At 43.9% G+C, this 21668-nt stretch overlaps 1 protein-coding gene and 1 long non-coding RNA gene across 2 annotated transcripts; both read right to left on the bottom strand.

Annotated features, from left to right (window-relative positions):
* Positions 1–242: 242 nt before the first annotated feature.
* LOC132694855 (uncharacterized) lies at positions 243–4722 on the bottom strand. The gene is made up of 3 exons (XR_009617499.3): positions 4577–4722; positions 1439–1539; positions 243–315 (listed from the first exon to the last, which is right to left on the bottom strand). It is a non-coding gene; the product is annotated as an uncharacterized LOC132694855 (long non-coding RNA).
* Positions 4723–11677: 6955 nt separating this feature from the next.
* Positions 11678–21393, bottom strand: KCNA1 (potassium voltage-gated channel subfamily A member 1). The gene is made up of 2 exons (XM_060658643.3): positions 19460–21393; positions 11678–19093 (listed from the first exon to the last, which is right to left on the bottom strand). The coding sequence occupies exon 2, from the start codon at positions 18579–18581 to the stop codon at positions 17094–17096; it is 1488 nt and encodes a 495-aa protein (XP_060514626.1). The 5' UTR covers positions 18582–19093; positions 19460–21393; the 3' UTR covers positions 11678–17093.
* Between the last annotated feature and the right edge of the window lie 275 nt (positions 21394–21668).

Genomic DNA, 21668 nt, shown 5'->3' with positions numbered 1-21668 from the left:
GGCATAAGATAACACTATGCAATAAAAATTTCTTGAGTGCTAGCTACTTAAGAGAGAAGAGAAGAAGTGTACCCCTTTCATGGGAGGTTTGCTGCATTGGATGTCTAATGTCCTACTTTACCACACTAAGGAATGTGAACTTTACCCTGTATAGAGTAGGAAAGAATTGATACTTTTAAGTAAGGGAATAATGATACCAAACATCTAAAGAGGTAGACAAATCTTTAATGTTTGCTAAAGTTCTTCTCTAGCCAAAGTCTGATTTTATTTCCTTTATGGCTGAAAGCTTGTGCTGATAAAATAGTGTGTGATATGCTAAAAAACAAAAACAAACAAAAAAAAGATTTAATATTACAATATACAGCACTAGTGAAATATACAATTATGTACATCTTGTACTAGGAAGACCTCAACACATTTATGAAAAGATGTTTTTAAATAAATTATATACATCTCTGTTCAGAAAAATAAACGCATTTTGAAATTGGCTTAAATGAACGTTCTGAACATTATGCTAAACCACCACTGTGTCCAGACAGAATGACTTAAAATGGTCACAAGAACAAAATATATTTATTACTATTTATACCATTTTTCCAATCTTGCATCAGATCACTTATCTTCATAGCAGTACAAGACTATGTGACTAAATCCTAGTTCAAGAATCAGAATTTCTGACCTTGAGCAGCGAGACATTTTCCAGTGCTCTGCTTTTCCCCATCAGTAGAATCATGTTTAAGATACAATGATATAATGACAGAACCAGACTTGCAAATCAGTGACTATCAAACTGAAGTGGCACAATACAGAAAAGATGGGGAACTGGGAAGGAGGCTGTTCAGATCATTTAAGTACAAATAGGTGAAGAAAAAGATGACTTTAAAGGTTCAGGTCAACTCTGAGTTTCTATTATTCCATGACATGTATCCGAGGCATTATTAGTATCAGATCTTGTCACCATTGGTTTATAGACAAGGTCCAAACAATTTTGGTTTCTCTGGGTATAAAGATCTCCATGCTGCAATGGAAATGGAGGCTTGTCTATTAACACTTCAGAAAAGAAAGAAAGAAAGAAAGAAAGAAAGAAAGAAAGAAAGAAAAGAAGAAGAAGAAGGAAGGAAGGAAGGAAGGAAGGAAGGAAGGAAGGAAGAAGGAAGGAAGGAAGGAAGGAAGGAAGGAAGGAAGAAGGAAGGAAGGAAGGAGGAAGGAAGGAAGAAGGAAGGAAGAAGGAAGGAAGGAAGAAGGAAGGAAGGAAGAAGGAAAGAAGGAAGGAAGGAAGGAAGGAAGGAAGGAAGGAAGGAAGGAATTAAAAAGAAAAGAGAAAAAGTAGACCAACTACAAGAGTTGTAGGGCATACTAATAGTAACACAGTAAATGGTTTCTGAGTCTAGATCTTGCATCCGCGTAAAAACCAAAGCCAAACCAAACCAAAACCCACCATTCTGACAGCACCAGTACCTCTGTGATGTTACCGCTGAGTTAAGAACATGCTCGTGGAAACATTGCCCAAGAAGCCCAGGAGCTGCCCTTGCCCTATGGCTGCAAAGACAGAGAGAAAACTTTATAACAAGGATAAGCTTCCTTATCTTCTCTCTTAAGTAGCTAACACCCAAGCAATTTTCATTTCACAGCAACTAAAAATATTCCAGGTCTTGGAAGTTTTCTGGATTTTTAGTGTGTTACAACTGTGGACTAGAGCTTATGCTAACCAAACTGGTTTGGTCGGTAGACATCTCCATATCTCATACTGTCATGCACAATTTCCCAACCAAATGTAACTTGACTCCAGCTGATGCAAACCTCGATCCTCTATATGCATGATGTACATATATCATGTATATAATAGGCTCCTATTATTCCATCCTTAAGTGTGGATGAATAGAAATTCTGTCTAAATGGAAGCTGTGCTATTTAAAATAGTCATCTCAGATTAGTAGGGTTTGGGAATTATGAAATCCAGGGTAGAGTTTGCATTAATTACATTAATGTTTGCTCCCTACATTAATCTGTAGACTTTGCATGGAGAAAAATGACCATGGACTAGGCTTCTAAAGCCCCCTTATACACATATGGCATAAGTCACAAGGGAATTCAATAAAAGGACAGGTAATTCTGAGTCTCATGTTCTTGGAAATATCTTTCTAAGAGTGGCTCAGTGGAGTCTTAGGTAGAAGCAAATGTTTTTTTTTATTTGTACAATCTAATCTATCTCCCACAGTTCCTTATAGCTATTCCATTTACTCCATAGAAATAACCCTTTCCTTCACTGAGATGTTAATGATCTCATTTCTTTAGAGTCCTTTCAATTTTGTTATCACTTAAAGAAGGGAACTCATTTGGGACACTAGCTCATTTTTCTAGAAGACTCAGATGACAGGGATGATGTTTCTAGAGTGCTAGAAAGAAATGGACTTCTCTGTTCCAACTGAGGTTTTCCCACAGGTCATTTTTCTGGAAGAGTCTCATCTGAAATAGGGTCATGCTTTGCTACTGCTTTACTGGTGGCTAGAAAAACTTAGAAGCAAGAAAGAAAAGTAACTAAGAAAGGAAAAATACTGCATGAGGACACACATACATACAGAGACAGTATTCCCAAAATGGAGGTAAGAGAGTCAAACCTCTGAGGTGACAGCTTCTTTATCTTACCTCGTCTTTTGTTCAGAGACCAGCAGGCTTCAGGTCCCAGTGATTACAGCAAAATCTAAATATCCTAGGGTCTTTCACACCTCCAAAACTGGCAGGCCTTGAATATGACTAACCCAATTTCACTCCTTAAATGGTTAGTTTATAAACTGCAAGGATCCATGGGCTTGTATGATTTACTCCCTAAGCCTAAAGAAGCTGACATTTTATTCTACACTTTAAGTATTAAAATGCTATGGTTTGGGATTCAAAATATAAAATCTAGATTTCCAACACAACCGTGGTTTGATACTACAGAATGACAGATGTTTGGGGAATCATATCTGTTCTCTGAATAGACTCAAATCCACGTTGGATCAGATCTGGATCTGGAGCGCAACAAGCTGGATTTTTAGCAAATGCAAATTTCCTGCTAGCAGGTTAGAGACACAGAGTAATCAGAATTACCATTAATCACCATAGCCTAGAGGTTTTTTTTCAGGTCCAAGTGCAAAGCTGCCCAAACAATTAGTTCTTCTGAGGTCTGTTTTCAGATGGAAAATCTAAATAACCCTGTCATTTCTGGACCAAATGCCAAGCTGACTCTGCTAAGGAGGATGCAGGTGTATGATGTCCATGCTGAGTAGTTCTAAATTGGCCACAAAAACACTTAGGGGCATGGTGATAGGGCCACACAGGCTGAGTTTGCTTTTAAAAGCCCCATTCCCACCAACTCCTTTCCAGGCACTTCTTTGTCATCCATGTGACACATTAAGAGGAAGTGCTAATGTTACACAGATGCATTAAGTCACACAAGCGGTTTGGTGCATTTTACTGGGAACTCAAAGCATTACACCACAGAGGTGTTCAGGCGGAGCGAGGAGCAGACTGTCAATACCATCCGAATCTGTGCTCTGAACGTGCATTACAAAGGAGCACAATTACCCAGCCTGTGCCATTAGGCAGCATTAGCCAGCATTGCCCATCACTCCTGATTAATAATTGAACTCAATCCATACAGGAGAGCTCAGGCTAGTCTGGAAGATGCCTTCTAGCATGCATTAGAAAGAAGCACCTCCAGGGGCCTCAGAGCACTTTATCCATTTAACAAGTCAATCTATGAACTACAGTAAACTCTCGATTATTAGAAACTGATGATCCCACTTTTGAATGTTCCTCTGCTTTACTGTTCGTCTTTCTCCCTCTTGGTACCTTCCCTCTGGCCACATACAAGTTTATGACGTCCTCTGTTACGGGCGCTCTGATGTAAGACCCAAGCCCCCTTCACAACTGAATAACTCACCCCTCAACTGCTGGGAATGCCCTCAGCCATGAGCCCTCTTTGGGAATTGCCTCTAATGAAGACAGTGACCTCACCCAAGGTTAAGTTCTTCTCAGGGTATCCTCATCCAGAGGTGGGTCAGCAAAAACAAGTAAAGTCCTGCCCCCTTATCCCATCTCAGGGAAAGTCTGAAGGACCACTCACTGTAGCTTCAGAGTTCCCTACAGGGATGACTGAGCCTCTGTTGTAACTGTGTTGCAGCCTGACACCTCCCTCTGGTCCGCTTCACTTTCTCTCCCCTCCCGGGTATAATCCCCTGAGAGCACTCCCTAACGGTCTTCTGCATGGCTCTCCACCTCCTAGTCTATTCCCCAGGAGGACTCAACCTGCAGCTGGAAAAGGAAAGAGTCAGAACTTACCTGTCTCCTCAAGAAGCCACTGTAAGGGTCAAATAAGATCATGTATGTGAAGGTTTCTTATAAATTGCAAATGATAAAAAAGGAACACTTATTACACTACCCCTTTAACTAAGACACCATTAAATGGTGGAGCATTTGTACATACAGCAAACAAAACTGCATCTTTCCTGTGGTTTGCAAGTTTAGAGTCTAAATAAAGCTGGGAGTCCAAGTTTACTGAGCCGTTAGTTTAAATAATATCAAAACTATTTACCTTAAGTACGTTATATCACTTAAATTTTTATTCATTTATGAGATGTCTTCAATTCACACAAATCTGAGGAACGTTGCCAGGCTTTGGGAGGTACAGCAGCTTTTTCCAAAACATCAAAATAACAAAAGTATCAAAATAGTTTGATATTTGTGAGTCAGGGGAACAACATTGTTAAGGCAGTTATTTATTTATTTATTTATTTATTTATTTATTTGGTTAGTTAGTTATTTTACAAAGCAGCAAAGTCTTAGAGGAGTAAAGACATATGCCATAGGTCCACTGACCCAAATTCTGCAAGGGCAAGGAAAGTTTCCAGCTTTAGTGTTCCACTTAGGAAGGTCACTTTCTCAGCAGACCACACAACAGAAAATAGACACTTTTTGAACTTAACAAAGTGGAAGAAACTGGTCCCGGCAGGAAGAGACCAATGTTCAGAGACGATCCACATACATATTTTCCACCCCAGGCCACTCTCTGTCACTATGTGCCTGAGCTATCCATGGAGCAATGGAGCATAAACCCAAGCAAGAGAGAATCAGATACACTGTCACTATATTCATTGTGGTGAGCACCCAGAGCCCACTGGAAAATATGCTGGGATCCCCAACTTCTGCTGTTGGTGTTTGGTTTTTTTTCCTTTACTTTGAATTACAGTTTCTTTAACTGCAAAATGGAAAAGTTTATCACGATATCTTACTGTGTGTCTCTGTGTGTGTGTTGCTTAATTAAAAGGGAGTGGTGACAAATCTGTAGTATCGATTAAAAGTGCTACCCCATTTTGGCTAACACACCTATAACACAGGTGATACCTATGGGTTCATGGACAGGTAGATGAGTAGAGATCAGACTGTATAAATGTGTGTGTGTGTGTGTGTGTGTGTGTGTGTGTGTGCACATACATGAACTGGGGATCAGGATAGGCATTTTCCTGGCAATACAGACATCAGGTCCCCCAAATAAGTGATGTATGGGCACTTAATAGTGTACAGGGAAGGAAAGGATAACGAGGAAGAAATAAATTTCTATTTTTCCATCTTTAAGTGCTCTGACCCTCTCCACCTTTGGTCTTGAAAGATACATAGCACTGAAGTGCCAGTAAAACAGAATTTTTAAGATTCTCAGAAAATATTAGGATGTCTACAACCATAAATCCAAAAGATGATGTTCTAACAAGTCAAACCCCTGATAGCCTAAGAATATGAACAGTTTTCTAGAAAAATGAACTGCCAACGCCTGACTTCTAAAGGAAGCAGGGATATGTATGAAAAAATGTGCCAATCCAATCTCAACTAGAATGGATGAAGAAATGTGTTTTCTGGAGGTGTTCAGTCTTTGTGTCTTGGGAGAGAACTCAGCAATAAACTATCAATGGTTAAAGTTACAATCTCTGTCAAAGTAATCCAAAATAAGGTTCCTTCCCAAAGAAAAGGGCACCAAGAATAACCGTTTTCATGGTTATTCTCAACTACTGTGTTTATGGAACTGAGGAACTGAACCCAATACAATAAGGGTCAAATGTCAGTGCAGCCAGAGAAATTGGGACTTGCTGCAACAGGTGACAAATTCAGAATTTTCATTCACAGAGCCACTGTATTTATGCGGAGAGTGGAAACCGCACCTAATATAAAGCTGTCAGGTATAAAGCAAATAAATTTAAATGGAACATGGTTATCCTCATTCATTTTACAAGACTCTGTCTTGTAAAAATCACCTCTAACCATTTTCCTTTTAGGTCAGTACGTTTAGGACCTATGAAAATGTTACTCGGTTTTGAACATGAGAATGCTAAGGCTTCCCAAGACCATATCCTCAAATCTGAAGAATCTCTTTTCTTCTCCGTGAGACTCTATCTATATAATCTGTGATAACAAAGAGTCTATCTTATTGGATTCCAGTAAGCTTCCTGGATAATATAATCCTGAGTTTAAAAACCCAAATCACAACTCGACTGACCACTGAGTGCAGTGAATTGACCCATAACACAATATCTATGGCTTTTTAGAAACAACATAATAGTCCCATCACTGAACATTAAACCGCATTAACTGATGAAGCATGGCTTTAGTCATCATAATAATTAATGAGTGGTTTAATATGCACAACACATGAGCCAGAGTCTCAAATCTCCCCACTGTGAGCCTATTTCCTAACCAGCTATTTTAAAACTAAAGACTTGAAAATTATCCCGGCTAAACTCTCTGCCTTCAGAAAGGTAAAACAATATCATTTTCATTTTGCCCATCATACTCTTGCTACAATCTTGAGATTTATAATTAAAGACAAGTATTTTCCTTTTTCAGGCTAAATGACCTCCTTTTGCCCATCCAATGGGTGTCCCGGCTGGAAACGCTGCTCTACTGCACCACCTGAAAACTGTTTCAGAGGACAAATACTTTTCTTCCAACATGCTAATTATGGGAGCTATAAATTGTTCTGTTTCTTTTTTTAATTACTAAACCTGTGATTGATGATGTTTAGAGTATTCATCTTTATCCATTCAAGATAAACATTATTTTTTAAATGCCAACAAAAGGGAACTTCATCCTCTGGAAACCTAAAAGAAAGTCATTCTATCTTAACTAGAAATGTCCTTTAACAATAAGCCAATATGGGGCACCTTCCTGGCTCAGTTGGTTAAGTGTCCAGCTTTGGCTCAGGTCATGATTTCACGGTTCAGTTCCTGAGTTGGAGCCCTGCCTCGAGCCCCACCTTGAGCCCCATGTCCAGCCCCTCGTGGGACTTTGTGCTGACCTCTCAGAGGCTGGATCCTGCTTCACATTCTCCCTCTCTCTCTGCCTCTTCCCCATTCACACTCTGTCTCTCTTTCTATCAAAAATAAATAAACATTAAAAAGAAATAATAAACCAATAAGCCAATATCTTGTGATTTTTCAAAAACTAAGAGCTGGGCATCCCATCTTTTAAGATTTGTATACACTACTTCCTCTAAGATTAAAAATTATTTTGCTTGCTAATGAAGAGGGAACAATGATGGGGCAAAACTTACTCTCAGAAATTTCCTTTGAAATTCACATAAAAACAAATTACTTCCTTCCTGTAACAGTGAAATAATATTTTATGGAATGGAAAAAAGCAATGATCATTGTAGAGATAATTAAAGCACCTTGGATTTCCAAACAGTCTTAATACATTGAGAAATGAGCATTTTTAATAAAAGTTGGATGTGGCCCTCAGCTCAAAACTTAATTATCCAAAGCTTAAGCTCCTACTCACTGATCATCCTCTGATTTCAATTCTGAAAAAATAATTTCTACTGGAATTAGTTTCTCTAGAAACATTCCTAAAATGTATTTACTGCTGGGCATTTGAAACAACATGGAAACATGTTATCTATTTCAACAAACATGAACATGCCATGTAAATTGTATCTTTAAAAAATCATTAATAAGGTAGAGAATGTAACCCCTGAATGTTATTCTCTAGAAAAATGTTGCATGAGCCAAAGATTCTAACAAATACTCAACTTCTTAATTACAATGAAATTCCTTGAGAACCTCAGATGAAAGTTCCACTGTCATGTAAATCACGGCTACTTTATCTAATAATTTTTAAGAAGAAAGAGTTGGACCACAGTGGAGATAACCTATACATTTTTATAAACATCTTTGTAGTATTGCGCTATTCAAGAAAAGGCTGCATTGACTCATGTGTGCTTGTGAGGGTTATTTTATTTTTAGCAAGGGAAGTTAAGAATATATTTATATTTATATAATATCTCTCAGACAAGCATATGAGAAAACTTTGCAAACAACATCTTGCTTTATTTCTCAATATTCACAGGTGGAAAGAAAAAAATTAAATCACACAATATTTTGTACGTGAGGGAAATGAGGCAAAGAGAAGGGATGCAAATGACTGAAGATATCTTATGGTTCCTTCACTTGTAACAGAGCAGAGCGTGCCCTTGATGTTTGAGGTCTGAAGAAGTAAAATAGTATTATGTGACAGTGTAAGGGAGGAACAGAACCAGAAATGGTGGCTCAGTATTCTGTGGGGCTGCAGCATGGCTGTTGTTATATACAGAATATACTGAAAATTCCCACTGAAAATGTCTCTGCCCCCCAAGTCTTCAAACTCTACCATAATACCATTATTTTTTGAATTAAGCATCTGATCCCCCTGGAGCCTTCCTTTAAAGGACAGTTCCTCCTCTGAGGAGAAATCATCTGGCAGCCCCCTCCCCCTGCTCCTCTGTTCTCATTTTAATTAAAAACATAACTATTTCTATCTCACATAGAACATATGAACACATATAACACATATGTTGTATCTTACATATAACATGTGTTCTAGAACATGTTAGAATTTACCAAACATGTTAACCTGTGTCATCTTATTTAATCCCACAACATTTCCATTACATTTCCATTTTAGAAATGAGCAGTTTAAAGACTCAAGGAGCCTACATCCCTAAGCAAAGCCTACTAGTTTCTCTTTACTATGTAACATTACACTTTCTAGCATTCCAGCAGCTCAATAAACACTCAGAGTCCCTATCATGTGCCAGCAATGGACCATGGAAACATCAATGAACCCAGGGTTGCCCCCTCCACCCAGTGACCTTGGGAAGATCCTTTGGCCTATAAGACAAGGACAGTGATATCAGCCCTACCTAATTCCCCAAGCAGAACAGAACAACATACTTAACGTGGAAGTGACCTGAAAACTGCAAAGCACTAAACAAACTGGAGGTGTTGCTATTAGCACCTTCCTGGGATCGAGGGTGTCAGGTTGCCCCCAAATTGATAAAAGCCAAGAGCTGAGAGGTTCTGACCATCTTCTAAGAGAGGGAGTCTGTTGAGGGGCAAGGGAGGGGGGAGCAGCAACAACAAAGCTCCTTCCAGACATGATGAAGTCTGAGGCCTCCAGCATGCAGACAGGAGGCTCCAAAACGTATCTGCATAAAGCCAAAATTAAGGACAGGGCTGAGCAAAAACACTGTGGTGTTAACAGATAGTGAAAAGAAAACCTGAAGCAACGGCTCAGATCTGAAGGAACTGCAAATTTAATGGGTTTAGAATTCAAAGCTATTCTCATACCAGGAAACAAAGGGGGAAATAATGTTTAAATCATGGTGGTTCATTAATTCAAAGATTCCCTTTTTCTTTTTCTTTTGTTTCTTTTTTTTGTAACATTTTTACATCTCTAAAATTGGGATGAATTAATACAGCTGATCATAACATGTTGTCTTGTTCTTTAAAATATGTCAAATAACAGTGCATATTAAAATTGATGGTATATTTGGGGAATCTGGGTGACTCAGTTGGTTAAGCATCCAACTCTTGGTTACGGATCAGGTCCTGACCTCGTGTTTGATGGGTTGGAACCCTGCATCAGGCTCCATGCTGGCAGTGTGGAGCCTGCTTGGGATTCTCTCTCTCTCTCTCTCTCTCTCTCTCTCTCTCTCTCTGTTCCTCCTCTGCTCATGTTCTCTCTCTCAAAATAAATAAGCTTTATAAAAATCAATTATATATTAAATTCAGTTAATTAAATAGGATATTTTCAATGACCTGTTTTTAAGCCTGTCCAAAGGGCTGCTTTCCAGTCATGCAGCATTACTATGCTGTCTTATCTGCATAAGACTTTGAATGGACAGGCTCCGTTCAGCCTCGGGGTTAGCCTTCCCTCCACACTCCAGTCTGGTTAACTCTACAAATCTAGACTGACTGCAGGAAGCATCAGCCAGTTTCCCTACCCAGTGGCAGAGAGGCTGGAATCAAATCACATCAGCTTTCTGTCCTTGAGTCCTCTGGCCTCCCCTTAAAACTGACTTGCCTTGTTTTTGAAGTTCGGTATACAGCAAAGCTTCCATTACAACCCTACTGGTACAGCTCCCTGGATCTGTCCATCTCTGCTTCAAGAAAACCATTCCAAAGCTAAGCTTTGAGAAACACACTCAGAGGTGTAAATGTCCTGGCTCCTTTGCCCACCGCCATTTACATAGTTCTAGCTCTCTCTTACCTTTCTCTGTCAGAGTTCAACTGGTCTGTTTTCTGATCACAACAGAAAAATCATAGGAAGCCCAGCCAGCTTCATGATCCACTTTCATGAGCAACTTCTACAACAAAAATAACATTCACCTCCAAATCTTACAATGTGAGCCCATCACAATAAAATACAATTCTATGATGATGCCCCTGCCACACCATGCATGCATCACGTAACAGACACCTGTCATAAAGCGTGTAATCCTGTTTGGTCTGACATAAAAAGCTTGCATAAAGTGAGATTGAAAGTCAAGAAAAGAGAACCTCGAAATCTCAGGAAGAATCAAAAGGAAATGCACCAATAAGTCATTCAAAAAAATAGGGGCGCCTGGGTGGCGCAGTCGGGTAGGCGTCCGACTTCATCCAGGTCACGATCTCACGGTCCGTGAGTTCGAGCCCCGCGTCAGGCTCTGGGCTGATGGCTCGGAGCCTGGAGCCTGTTTCCGATTCTGTGTCTCCCTCTCTCTCTGCCCCTCCCCCGTTCATGCTCTGTCTCTCTCTGTCCCAAAAATAAATAAACGTTGAAAAAAAAAATAGAAAAAAAAAGAAATGTTAACCACACATAGAGCTATGTGGGAAAAGTTTATGCAAAGAACAACCAGGAATCACTTTGTTATTTCACATCAAAATTGCTTCCAACACCTTATTGTAATTATCAAGTTAGTTGATGCCAGACCACAGCACTGTTACACACACACACACACACACACACACACACACACTATCCTTTCTGAAAGGCTTAGACTGCAACTGAGAAATAAAGTTTCAAATCAAAAACAATTTAAGTGAATATAATCAATTACTTTGCTCCCTGGGGCCTCATTTCTTTTTTCCTTTTCAAAGCTTGATTCCCCCACTGCTTTCATAGGCCAAATTCCAAAGGCCTCTCCTTGGGATCCTACCTGAGACCAAACTGTGAATTTATTATCAGAATTCAACCCCAGTGCATTTCCTTGCACAGAAGAGATAGTACCACGAGGCTGCTTCATGAGTTTGCCCTGGGCTCATCACATTATTTAAAGAGATCCCACATGAAAAACTTCCCTAAAGACCAGTTAAACAAGAGACAAATAACCAGTCACAATATTCCTTGATAAGATCCTTAAAAATTATCTTTAATTGATGCCAAATATGAACAGATCATAAAGTGACAAAAGCAAGTGAAATTGCATAGATGAAAACTATGCGCTTCAGTTAGGCTATCAGTTCGTAACATTCAATGTCCTCCACCTGACATATTGAACAGTTAGGGCAGGGGAAATGCACAGCAGGTGGAAATGAGACACGCCCTTCACTCAAGGTGTAAGCAACTGGCAAACTCAAGAAAGAAACTAGTGCTTTTTCAGCTTCAATGGTTTGTTGTCCTGACGGTGCACTTTAAATTAATACCACTCAATTTTTAGTTTTGAACCTTGGTAATACCATTATCTTTAATGTTAGAGGTATGTCACGTAAAGTCCATGCTGTCAGCTTACAGCTGCTGCCTCAAACAGCTCCCAGACAGTGCACTGATGAGAAGAAAGGTGTTTCTGCAGGTTTTGGAGAGAAGACAACTTTTGACCTGGAATATTTTGCAAGGGGTCTTTTGTGTTTTGCTTTCTTTCCTTGCACCATTTCTTCTTCTCTGATTATGGTACAAAACACTTCTAGACTCTGTGAAGTCTCATGTCATAAAAAGTAAACTCCTAGTTGGCTCCGACATAAAAATCACTGGGACTAGGGCTAATCTCCTTAAAGCTAATAGTCCTGAGGTCAGCAGGGCCTCCCCCCTTATGTACACATTGGACTTCCCAAGGAAACCCATGGTCATTTTGCCTGAGCAAAGAGACTGGCGTTAAATCCCAAGACTTCTGAGCCTTACACTTATACCCTGAATGAGTTCACACAGTGACCCAAGGTAATGGAACAGTTTTGGTTAACAACTCAGCTCCTGTCCACTTCTTTACAAAAAATGGTAAGTAAAGTACATTCTTCTGAGATTTACCTGAGTCATGCTGAACATGTTCGCATATACCCTGAAATTCCGTGATATAAATACGAGTATTAATACACCGCATGGTGGATGAGAGGCCACCTCCTGAGATTGCAATTCAACTTGGATTGTGTCTGGTTTAAAAATTTGTATTTATTTGTCTTCTTGAAATGAACAGAAACATAGAAAGACTTCATCCTTTCTTGACAAAATGGGAAGATAAAATGGCTGTTTGGCAGTTTATATTCTTTCTAACAATTCTATACCATGGATGGTTACCACCCACCAATTCTCACCACTCCCAGGAATGAGTTGTCCCTGGAAGAAAATGGGGAATTGCCTTCTGTTAATGTGCTCTTTCTCCTTCTTGTCCAAGGCAATCTACCAAACAAGGAATTCAATTGTAAAATTGTTTAAAAGCATGTGTTTTGAGGTCTCCTATACTAAAAGGGAGGATTAGGAAACTATTTTTATGGACTCTTCAGATGTTAACTAATTTGAAAAAATCTGTAACTCTATACAACATGAAGAAGGCCCTTTATGGACTAAACCAAATTTCTACTTAAAGAAATCTTCTCACTTACCATTTACATGTTTGTCTGTGTTCTAATTCTCAAGTGAGTAAAGATTATGATGTCACCTGTGCTTTGGTTCCACCACAGTTGTACAATTTTAGAGAAATGACTGTCCATCAGCCGTATTCCAGAAGAATATGCCATTGGTTCATTTGATTTTGCTAGGCTAACTCACTCATGCACCCTAGTGAACTGCTCTAACTGGTAATCAGCACTCTATTTCTTCAGGGGGAGCGAGGGAAGGCTGTACACAGATGGGGAAGAGGAGTTGCAAAAACAAAAAGCTTTCCTGGCTACAATCTGTCTTCTCTAAATCTGAGGACAGAGGAAATTAATGTCTTTGGTCTCTCTCGAATTCAGATCACTTGAGGTGAGTTAACCCCTTCAGAGATGCTGGGATGGCTAACAGCCCTGGTGTGACCCAGCCCTTCCACTTCCAACCCTATTGAACTAGGGCCCCCAAGCACTGGAAGCGCTGAGCTATGACTATCAGCAATGTCAGAAAGTCTCTCCTTTTGGAGAAAACAAGCATTCAGGACATGAGCTATTAAAGCTCAAGATCGAGGAAGGGGACTGAAAGGTAAAAATCCCACTACAATAAATATAAGTAAACCAAAAGATAGTCATTCCTTAATAGGCAGTTTTGTTAAGTGCACCTTCAGGTCTACAAAAACATTTCAGCACATTATAGTGCGAGGGGTAAGAGCTTTGTCAAACTTCGCATGCCTATGCTACACAGATAATCCCTGTACTCCATTCCTACTGACTTGGTTGCAATGAGCTACAGATGGATAAGCAGCATTCATTTCCCCCCTACCACCCAAATTCGTAACAACTCTTCCCCAATCCCAGGCCAACAGGCTCATGCATGCAGCCCTTTTTCCTGTAACACATGCAGAAGAACCCCAGTCCAGCGAATCTATGAGAGGTATACCAGGTAGCCAAAACCAGTCTGATCAGTCTTGGTCCCATTTTCTCATCCTCTGACCCATCCATCCCACAGTACTGAGTGGATTATTGCTGTTGACGGAGTGCAGCGTTTCAAGTTCTGTGTGTCCTAGACCTCCAAGTCTAAATAAAAGATCAAGATATCCCCAGAATTTTGGGGGAGGTTGGCTTTGTTTTCCCAAACTGGAGATTTTTAAGCAGGTAGGAGAGGAATAGCCAGGATAAGTCAAAGTTCAAAAGAGAAGGAAACATCACAGCGGAGGGTTTAATGCCCTGTGGTCAGATGCTGTGCAGTCCTTGGCCCCTTGTCTTCCATGATGTTACATCAGTCTTACAGATTCTCAAAAGCCGCACAGGAAAGTAAAATATCCATGTTCTTTCTTTCAACTGAGTCAGCCAGCCTGGGTGTTACTCTAGCTTCTTGGTTTATTGCCTCCCTGCTAGTTCTAGGACAGGTGGGGGAAGGGACAGAAGTAACAAGGAGGATTCCCGAAGAAGCAGGGCAGGAATGTAAGGTGGGCAGGGTGGGCAGCAGCAGGCAGCCACATGCTAAGTGCAGAATGAAGATTCCCCACCTCGGTGTCTTTAAAAAGGCTGTGAGTGCCTCTCCATTGGTGGACAGCTGCCAGGCCCCAGAGGCCTGTGTTACGTGGTTCTCTTTCAGCTAGACCTAGAGTCCCCAGCATTCTCTGGGCTGGGTGCCTGGGGCAGCAGAAGTTAGATGCTCAGCCTGTGAAGCGACTGCCAGGTAGGAAGAGCATAGGCGCATCATAGAAAATATCTGAAGGGAGTGGGCCGGGAGGGAAGACCCAGGGAAGGTTATTATATACGGAGTGTTCCCACATCCACACTGATGCCTAAAGAGAACAGACCATCAGAGATTTGCAGAGTGCTGTTGCTAACAGAGGAGAAATACAGAACTTTGCAAGGAACACTACGTTGGACCTGAGGAAGCCTTTCACATCCAGAGTGGCCCTCGACAGGAAACAGATTTCCAAAAACTTGATATTGGCTTCTGGTGGAGAAGAGGGAGAAAACGGGCTCCTGGTTCATGTCCAGAGTGATGATCGGTCTCAGGTCCCAGTGTACATCCCAGATCAGGCTGCCAAAGGGACCAAGTCCAGTGGATGGCCAGGGAGACAGCACCCTCCTGGATCTCTTCTCTCCTGGGTACAGGATGGGGTGGTCTTCTCACAGTGGTGAAGTGAGACAGGGAGGGTGGAGAAAGCAAAAGCAAAATATCTGTGCCTCAACCCTTCCTCCCTTTTGTTACATAACTTCTCAGCTGTGTTAATGGAGGCACTTTCTGCAGTTCACTGTGGGTACAGGATAAAGGCACTAAGCAACTATTAAATCAATTGGTTGAGTTTCTTCAGGGAGCCTCAAGGGGAGGGCTGAAGTCTCTACAGACCTCAAATCATGACTGCAAAAAGAAATCAGCTCTGCTTTGGATGCATACAAGAGATAAACATGTTCATTTACATCCTAAGAATGCACCAAAAACATGCAGTATTGCACCTTTTTTTGTTTGTCTGTTTGTTTGTTTGTTTGTTTTGCTTGTGTTTATTTTCAGCTAGAAAGAATACCTGTTCTTAGGTGTTGCTATATATACCTTGATGACTTATTTAGTTTTCCACATAGCTTCCCTTTAAGGGATGGGCATATTGGTCCTCTCTCTGCCTACACCTGCACAGAAACCTGACATTTCCCTGAGCAAAGGCAGGAAAATCAACTGAGTGGCCCCCACCCCCCACCCCCCTTTATTTTCTTTTGGGCCCTTCATCCCACAAACTTTTAATTTTAATGATTTAAATTTTTTTTACTGAAATCATGCATTAATTAATTCAAGGTACACCTTAATCAAATAGGCCATAATGCTGAATAAGAGAACATGCTTTGAGCTCCAAAAAGTTATTGTTCCCATCTGACTAACATATGCACTTAAATACAGTACTTTATTTACTAATAAAATAGTTAATAAATGAAGGAGTGCACTTTCGGTGAATGCAAATGAAAAAAGGATCTATTTTTAGAAGAGTTGATTCCAACGTAAGCTTATCCCCTATTGTCTGAGTTAACGTTCTTGGCATGCGATTATAAAATAAATATGACCAGATTCAAACATGCTTACATTTAGTTCCATTTGTGCTCTCTTGCAATAAGGAGGCTAAGATTTTACATCCAGTTCTGGAGGCCAGGGGTCAGGGTGCAGGACTGGTGAGAAAAGACCTGTGTTTGGCTCACCTGCAGTTGAGAAATTTAGCAGCACTGCAGACGAATCAGTTAATTTACTTCAGTTTTCTTTTTTCTTAGAGAATAGTATGGATGAGCAGGGGAAATGGGGCAGAGGGAAAATCCCTGCAGACCAGGACCAGTATCAGATGTATAAGGTGCTTTATGAACCAGTCTTAAATAATTTTGCGTGCATGTATGTGCACTTGTGGGGGTTTTCACCTTGTAATATATGGTTGGGATGATCAAAACAAATACAACATTTGTTCATTGCCCCTTTTGGCTGGTATATCATGTTACATATAATACATCAGATGCACTGTCTTAAATGTGCTGTGCAGTTCGCAAAAGTTTTATAATGGAGTCCCATGCAAATTTAAAATTTATATTTCTAAGTGATCGTCTGGTTTTTAGTAAAAGAAAAAAGTTAAAGAAGCCAAAGGATTAAAAATGTTTCAGTATGGGGAAGCATATGAATCTTATTTTACCTAGACTAGCTCATGGACTGAATTGTTTTAAACCAGTTTTAGAAAATACACTTTCTTTTCCCATTTTTTAATAAAATGAAAATAGTTTCTTTTTGCATGAATCTTGAAAGCTTCTGGTTCACCATCCCCCCATTCCTCAATGCAACAATGCATTGACAGTTAAACAGAGCATTCAAAGGCTATTTAGTAAAGTATCTACAAACAGTGACGTGGGTCACTAGGTTTTCGTTCTTTTTTTTTTTTTTTAAGTCTTTCAAGCTGCTAAGTGGGGCATTTTTTTAGTTTGATTGGCTTTTTAAACATCGGTGAGTAGCTTGCTCTTATTAACGCAGTTTTGGTTAGCTGTGGTGCAATTGCCAGTTCTGATATTGGCCTGTCTATAATGGGCTATGCTATTATTCATATCCTCTTCGATCTCCATGTACTCAGATTTGCTGATAGTAGAGGAACTGCGCCGACTGAGGTCACTGTCAGAGGCTAAATTAGGGGAGCTAACGTGGAGCAACTGAGCCTGCTCTTCCCCCTCAGTTTCTCGGTGGTAGAAATAGTTGAAATTGGACACAATGACAGGTACGGGCAGGGCAATTGTCAGCACACCAGCGATGGCACACAAGGAGCCCACGATCTTGCCTCCAATTGTCACAGGGTACATGTCACCGTATCCTACAGTGGTCATGGACACCACCGCCCACCAGAAAGCATCGGGGATACTGGAGAAGTGCGACTCAGCTTCTTCCGCCTCGGCAAAATACACTGCACTAGAAAACAGTATGACCCCAATGAAGAGGAAAAAGATGAGCAGCCCTAGCTCTCTCATACTAGCTTTGAGGGTCTGGCCCAGAATCTGGAGGCCCTTAGAGTGCCGGGAGAGTTTGAAGATTCTAAAAACCCTTACCAACCGGATGACCCTGAGGATGGCCAGTGAAGTGGCCTGCTCGCCCTTCTGGTTTCCCTCCTGCTCAGCTATCTCGGTGCCTAGGGTGATGAAATAAGGGATGATGGCCACAATGTCGATGAAGTTCATGATGTTTTTGAAGAAGTCTGTCTTGCTGGGGCAGGCGAAGAAGCGCACCACCAGCTCAAAGGAGAACCAGATGATGCATAGGGTTTCCACGATGAAGAAGGGGTCCGTGAAGATGTTGGAATTGTAGATCACCGTAGTGTTGTCGATGCGGTGCACGGTGCCTGTGAAGTCCTTGTCATCCTTCAGCTCAGGTAGAGTCTCCAGGCAAAAGATGACGATGGAGATGAGAATGACCATGACGGAGACGATGGCGATGACCCGGGCGGGCCCCGAGCTCTCAGGGTACTCGAAGAGCAGCCACACCTGGCGCTGGTATTCCTTCTCGGGCAGGGGGCGCTCCTCCTCCTTGATGAAGCCCTCGTCCTCCCGGAACTTCTCCATGGCCTCCTCGCCCAGCTCGTAAAATTTGATCTCCTCGGAGAACATGTCCAGGGGCACGTTGACCGGCCTCCGCAGGCGGCCTCCCGACTGGTAGTAGTAGAGGATGGCGTCGAAGCTCGGCCGGTTGCGGTCGAAGAAGTACTCGTTCCTCAGGGGGTCGAAGTAGCGCATGCGTTTCTTAGGATTGCCCAGCAGTGTGTTGGGGAACTGCGCCAGGGTCTTGAGCTGCGTTTCGAAGCGCAGCCCGGAGATGTTGATCACCACGCGCTCGCAGCACTCGTGGTCATCGTGCTCCGCCGGCCGGGGGTAGCTGCCTTCCTGGGGGTGGCCCGGGGCGGCCGAAGCCTCGTCCACGTTCTCTCCGGACATCACCGTCATGGTGGAAGCGGGGCACAGGGGTGAGAGATCAGGAGAGGGCCGGGGGTGGGAAGCAGCGGGAGAGGAGGGGTGGGGGGGACCCAAGCGCCCCCCCCACCGGAGTGCGCGTCTCCCCCCACGTTCAGGGGGAGGGGCTTCAAAACCAGCAGGTGGAGAGATCTATGACTTCCCTTCTCGTTACCTTCCCCTCTACCCTGTCTTTTGCTCAGTTTGGAATCCCCCCTCGCCTGCAGCCCGGGTGCAGCTTTTTGTCGTGGGGGGGGGGGGGGGGAGGGTTGGTATTTCTTCCTGCTGGAAGGTGTCTTAACGCAGTGCCGTTCTAGCGGACCCGGCCATCCATTCGGGGGTCACCCTGGCCACCCCTCCCCTCTGCGACCCTCCTAGGACCGGGTGCAGAGCCAGCTCAGCAGATCCCTTTGCCTGCCACCCCTTTTGCTTCTCCTCGGCTCTCCCCCCTCCTACCCCTCTTCGCCTGCCGCCTTCTAAGCTCCCACCAGGGCGATCGATGGACGCTGCAGAGAAATAGAAAGTGATACGGGGGTAGAAAATCAGAAGCATTCAGATGGGACGGACCTACAGACACCGAAGAGCACAGACCTCTAGCTTGTTTAGAAAGCACTGGACTCTTGCTAGGGTTAGCACATACACACAGACAGACACATGCAGACACCCGGAAATCCAAGTTTGGGCTCTTCCATCCCACTTTCCCCAATGCCCAACAGCCGATCTGTTTACAACTTCGTTAAACTAAAGATCGGGAAAGCGCCGAGAGACGCTGAGGGAGCTCTAGGTCCCGGGCAGCATCCCCACACCCCTGACTTCTCCCACCCGGTGCCCCTACCCCCGCTTCTGCAGCCCCGGACGGGGGAGCCCCCTACCTGGCCGGCCGGCTTGGCGCAGGGGCGGTGCTGAGTCGGCGGAGAGCCCGAGTCGGAATGCGGCAGGTCGCCTTTGCAGTACCCGGCGGGAGCGGCGACCGGCTCCGCGGCAGCATCCGAGAGGCGCTTGGCAAAGTCGCCGCCCTCGCCCCCTCGTCCTACGCCCCTTCAGTGGGACAATCGACTGAGTGAGCCACTACGGCGGAAATGTCCGTTCCCTACCCCCATTCTCACCGGTTGCCAACAACCTAGAGACGCCGTCCTCTCGCTGGTGCAGGGAGTTCCGGAGGATGCGGGGCGGAAAAGCAAAATGCCACCCTCTCCCGAGGCTCGGAAGCAAATGACGATAAACAGCACTCTCGCCCCCTCCTAACACTTATGGGAGCCCTTGATTCGATCCTGAAGGAGGCGGGCGAGCAAGAGCTTGGATCTACATGGCTCTCGGATCCCCTCCGCTTCCCGCACCCCAGCGTGGACCTCGCTGAGGCTCCGCGGTGCGCGTGGAGCCGTCAGGAGCTCCGAGTGGGGCAGGGTGCGTGCGGCGGCGGGTCCGCTCGGTCCATTTCTGGGCGCTGCAAGATCAGCAGAAACCTGAGAAAGCGCCTGGAATGCGGAGCAGCGATTGGCCCACTCGGGCGTGGGTTGGGGAGGGCGGGGGAGGGCAGGAGCGAGGAGGTAGATGGAAAATATGAGGGGGTGGCTTGGCAGAGGGGGGTTGTCATTCAGTTCCCACCCTTGCCGGAACAGCTTTTTCCTTCTCTTGCCAGAAAAGCCGACCACCAATTCTCCTTCCCTTATGGTGCACAGCCCCGCAAATGCACGCTCCCTGGCCGCGACCTTCCCCGGGAATTGCACATTAGAAATGGTCAGGTCCGACGCAATGCAGGCGGCGGTGTTCCTGGCAAAACTCCTCGGATGGGCTTGCGTTTGTGCAGTCCCACGATAATCGCCTTCTGCCGCCATGCTCTGCGTGCCATCCCGGCCCTCCCGCAGGGGTCTCTCTGCAGGGGTGACCCAGCTTGTCTCTGCCTGACGGGCAGAGATGCGCACCTTGGGGAGAGCTCTGCAGTTGAGGCTCACTGTGGGTGTGTTGTATGTGGTGTCACTGCGAGGCGGCGGTGCTAAGAGGCTGTCCCTCCTTGACCTACGATGGGAGTTGAAGTTTTCTTACGATCAGATTATTCTGAAATACGGAGAATGCGATTTGTGGACAACCAAAGGCTTCGTGGGTCTGTGGGGCTGTCTGCCAACTTGATGCTAATTGGGACGAATCTGAGAAGCAAGTCGCCTGCCCACCTCCCACCTACGTCCCTCCTCCCGTAGCCACTTTTCTCGGCCTAGTGCCTCCACAAAGCCACTTGCAAGGCTTGCAACTTCTTCGGGAAAGGGTCCGCTCCGAGGTTCAGGGCAGCACGAGCCGGGGGCGTGCGCGGTGCACTCGGAGTGCGGCTACAGCTGCGCCCCCAGACGTGCTACGCCTCGGCGCCCGCAGCGCGCGAGAAGGCAGCGGGCAGCTCGGGTACTTCAACTGCTACGGAGTCTCCGAGGAGGATGCAAGAACCCGGAGTCACCGCTGATTGGTTCCCCCGCTGCTTTGGGACCACCCTTCCACCACCGAGGATCGCGTTGCCTCCCGCCTACACCAGCCACCACTTTAATCAAAGCCAATGATTGTATCCTCCCCACTCTATTGTGGCTAGTGGAAAGCAGGGGCCTGTGTGGGGTTGCCCAGGCAGTGCACCGATTCTGGGTACGGAACTAGTTAAACCCCTCCTCCAGATTCAGACTCCAGCATTCCTTTCAGAAAAAGAATATTTGTTCCCTCCACTCCTCCGGATTCATACCCTACCCTTTTCTTTTACGAACAATGAGTTCTCCTAAACTCCTCCGAACCATATTAAACACTGCCATTTCCCTACCTTCCACACACAATATTCCTGTACCCTACTAACTCCAAGGTTTCCTGCCTTCCTGTGCTACTGCTTTATTACAGGAAGGAAGAGACTGAAGGGGGAAGGGAGGAAAGAAGGAAAGAATGAAGGAAGGAAAAAAGGAAGGAAGGAAGGAGCTGTGTACTGAAATACGACTGGCAAGTCCCCTGTTTCTGCTTTTGCTGCTGCTGCTGTTGCATCCACATCAATAATAACCCTACTAGACCTGATGAACATTTCCTGACCATGTCCCAGTAATACTGGGCTTCCTTACTCTG

The sequence above is a fragment of the Panthera onca genome, chromosome B4 (genome assembly GCF_046562875.1).
Source record: "Panthera onca isolate mPanOnc1 chromosome B4, mPanOnc1 haplotype 2, whole genome shotgun sequence".
NCBI lineage: Eukaryota > Metazoa > Chordata > Mammalia > Carnivora > Felidae > Panthera > Panthera onca.
This window is presented reverse-complemented; position numbering and strand designations above follow the sequence as displayed.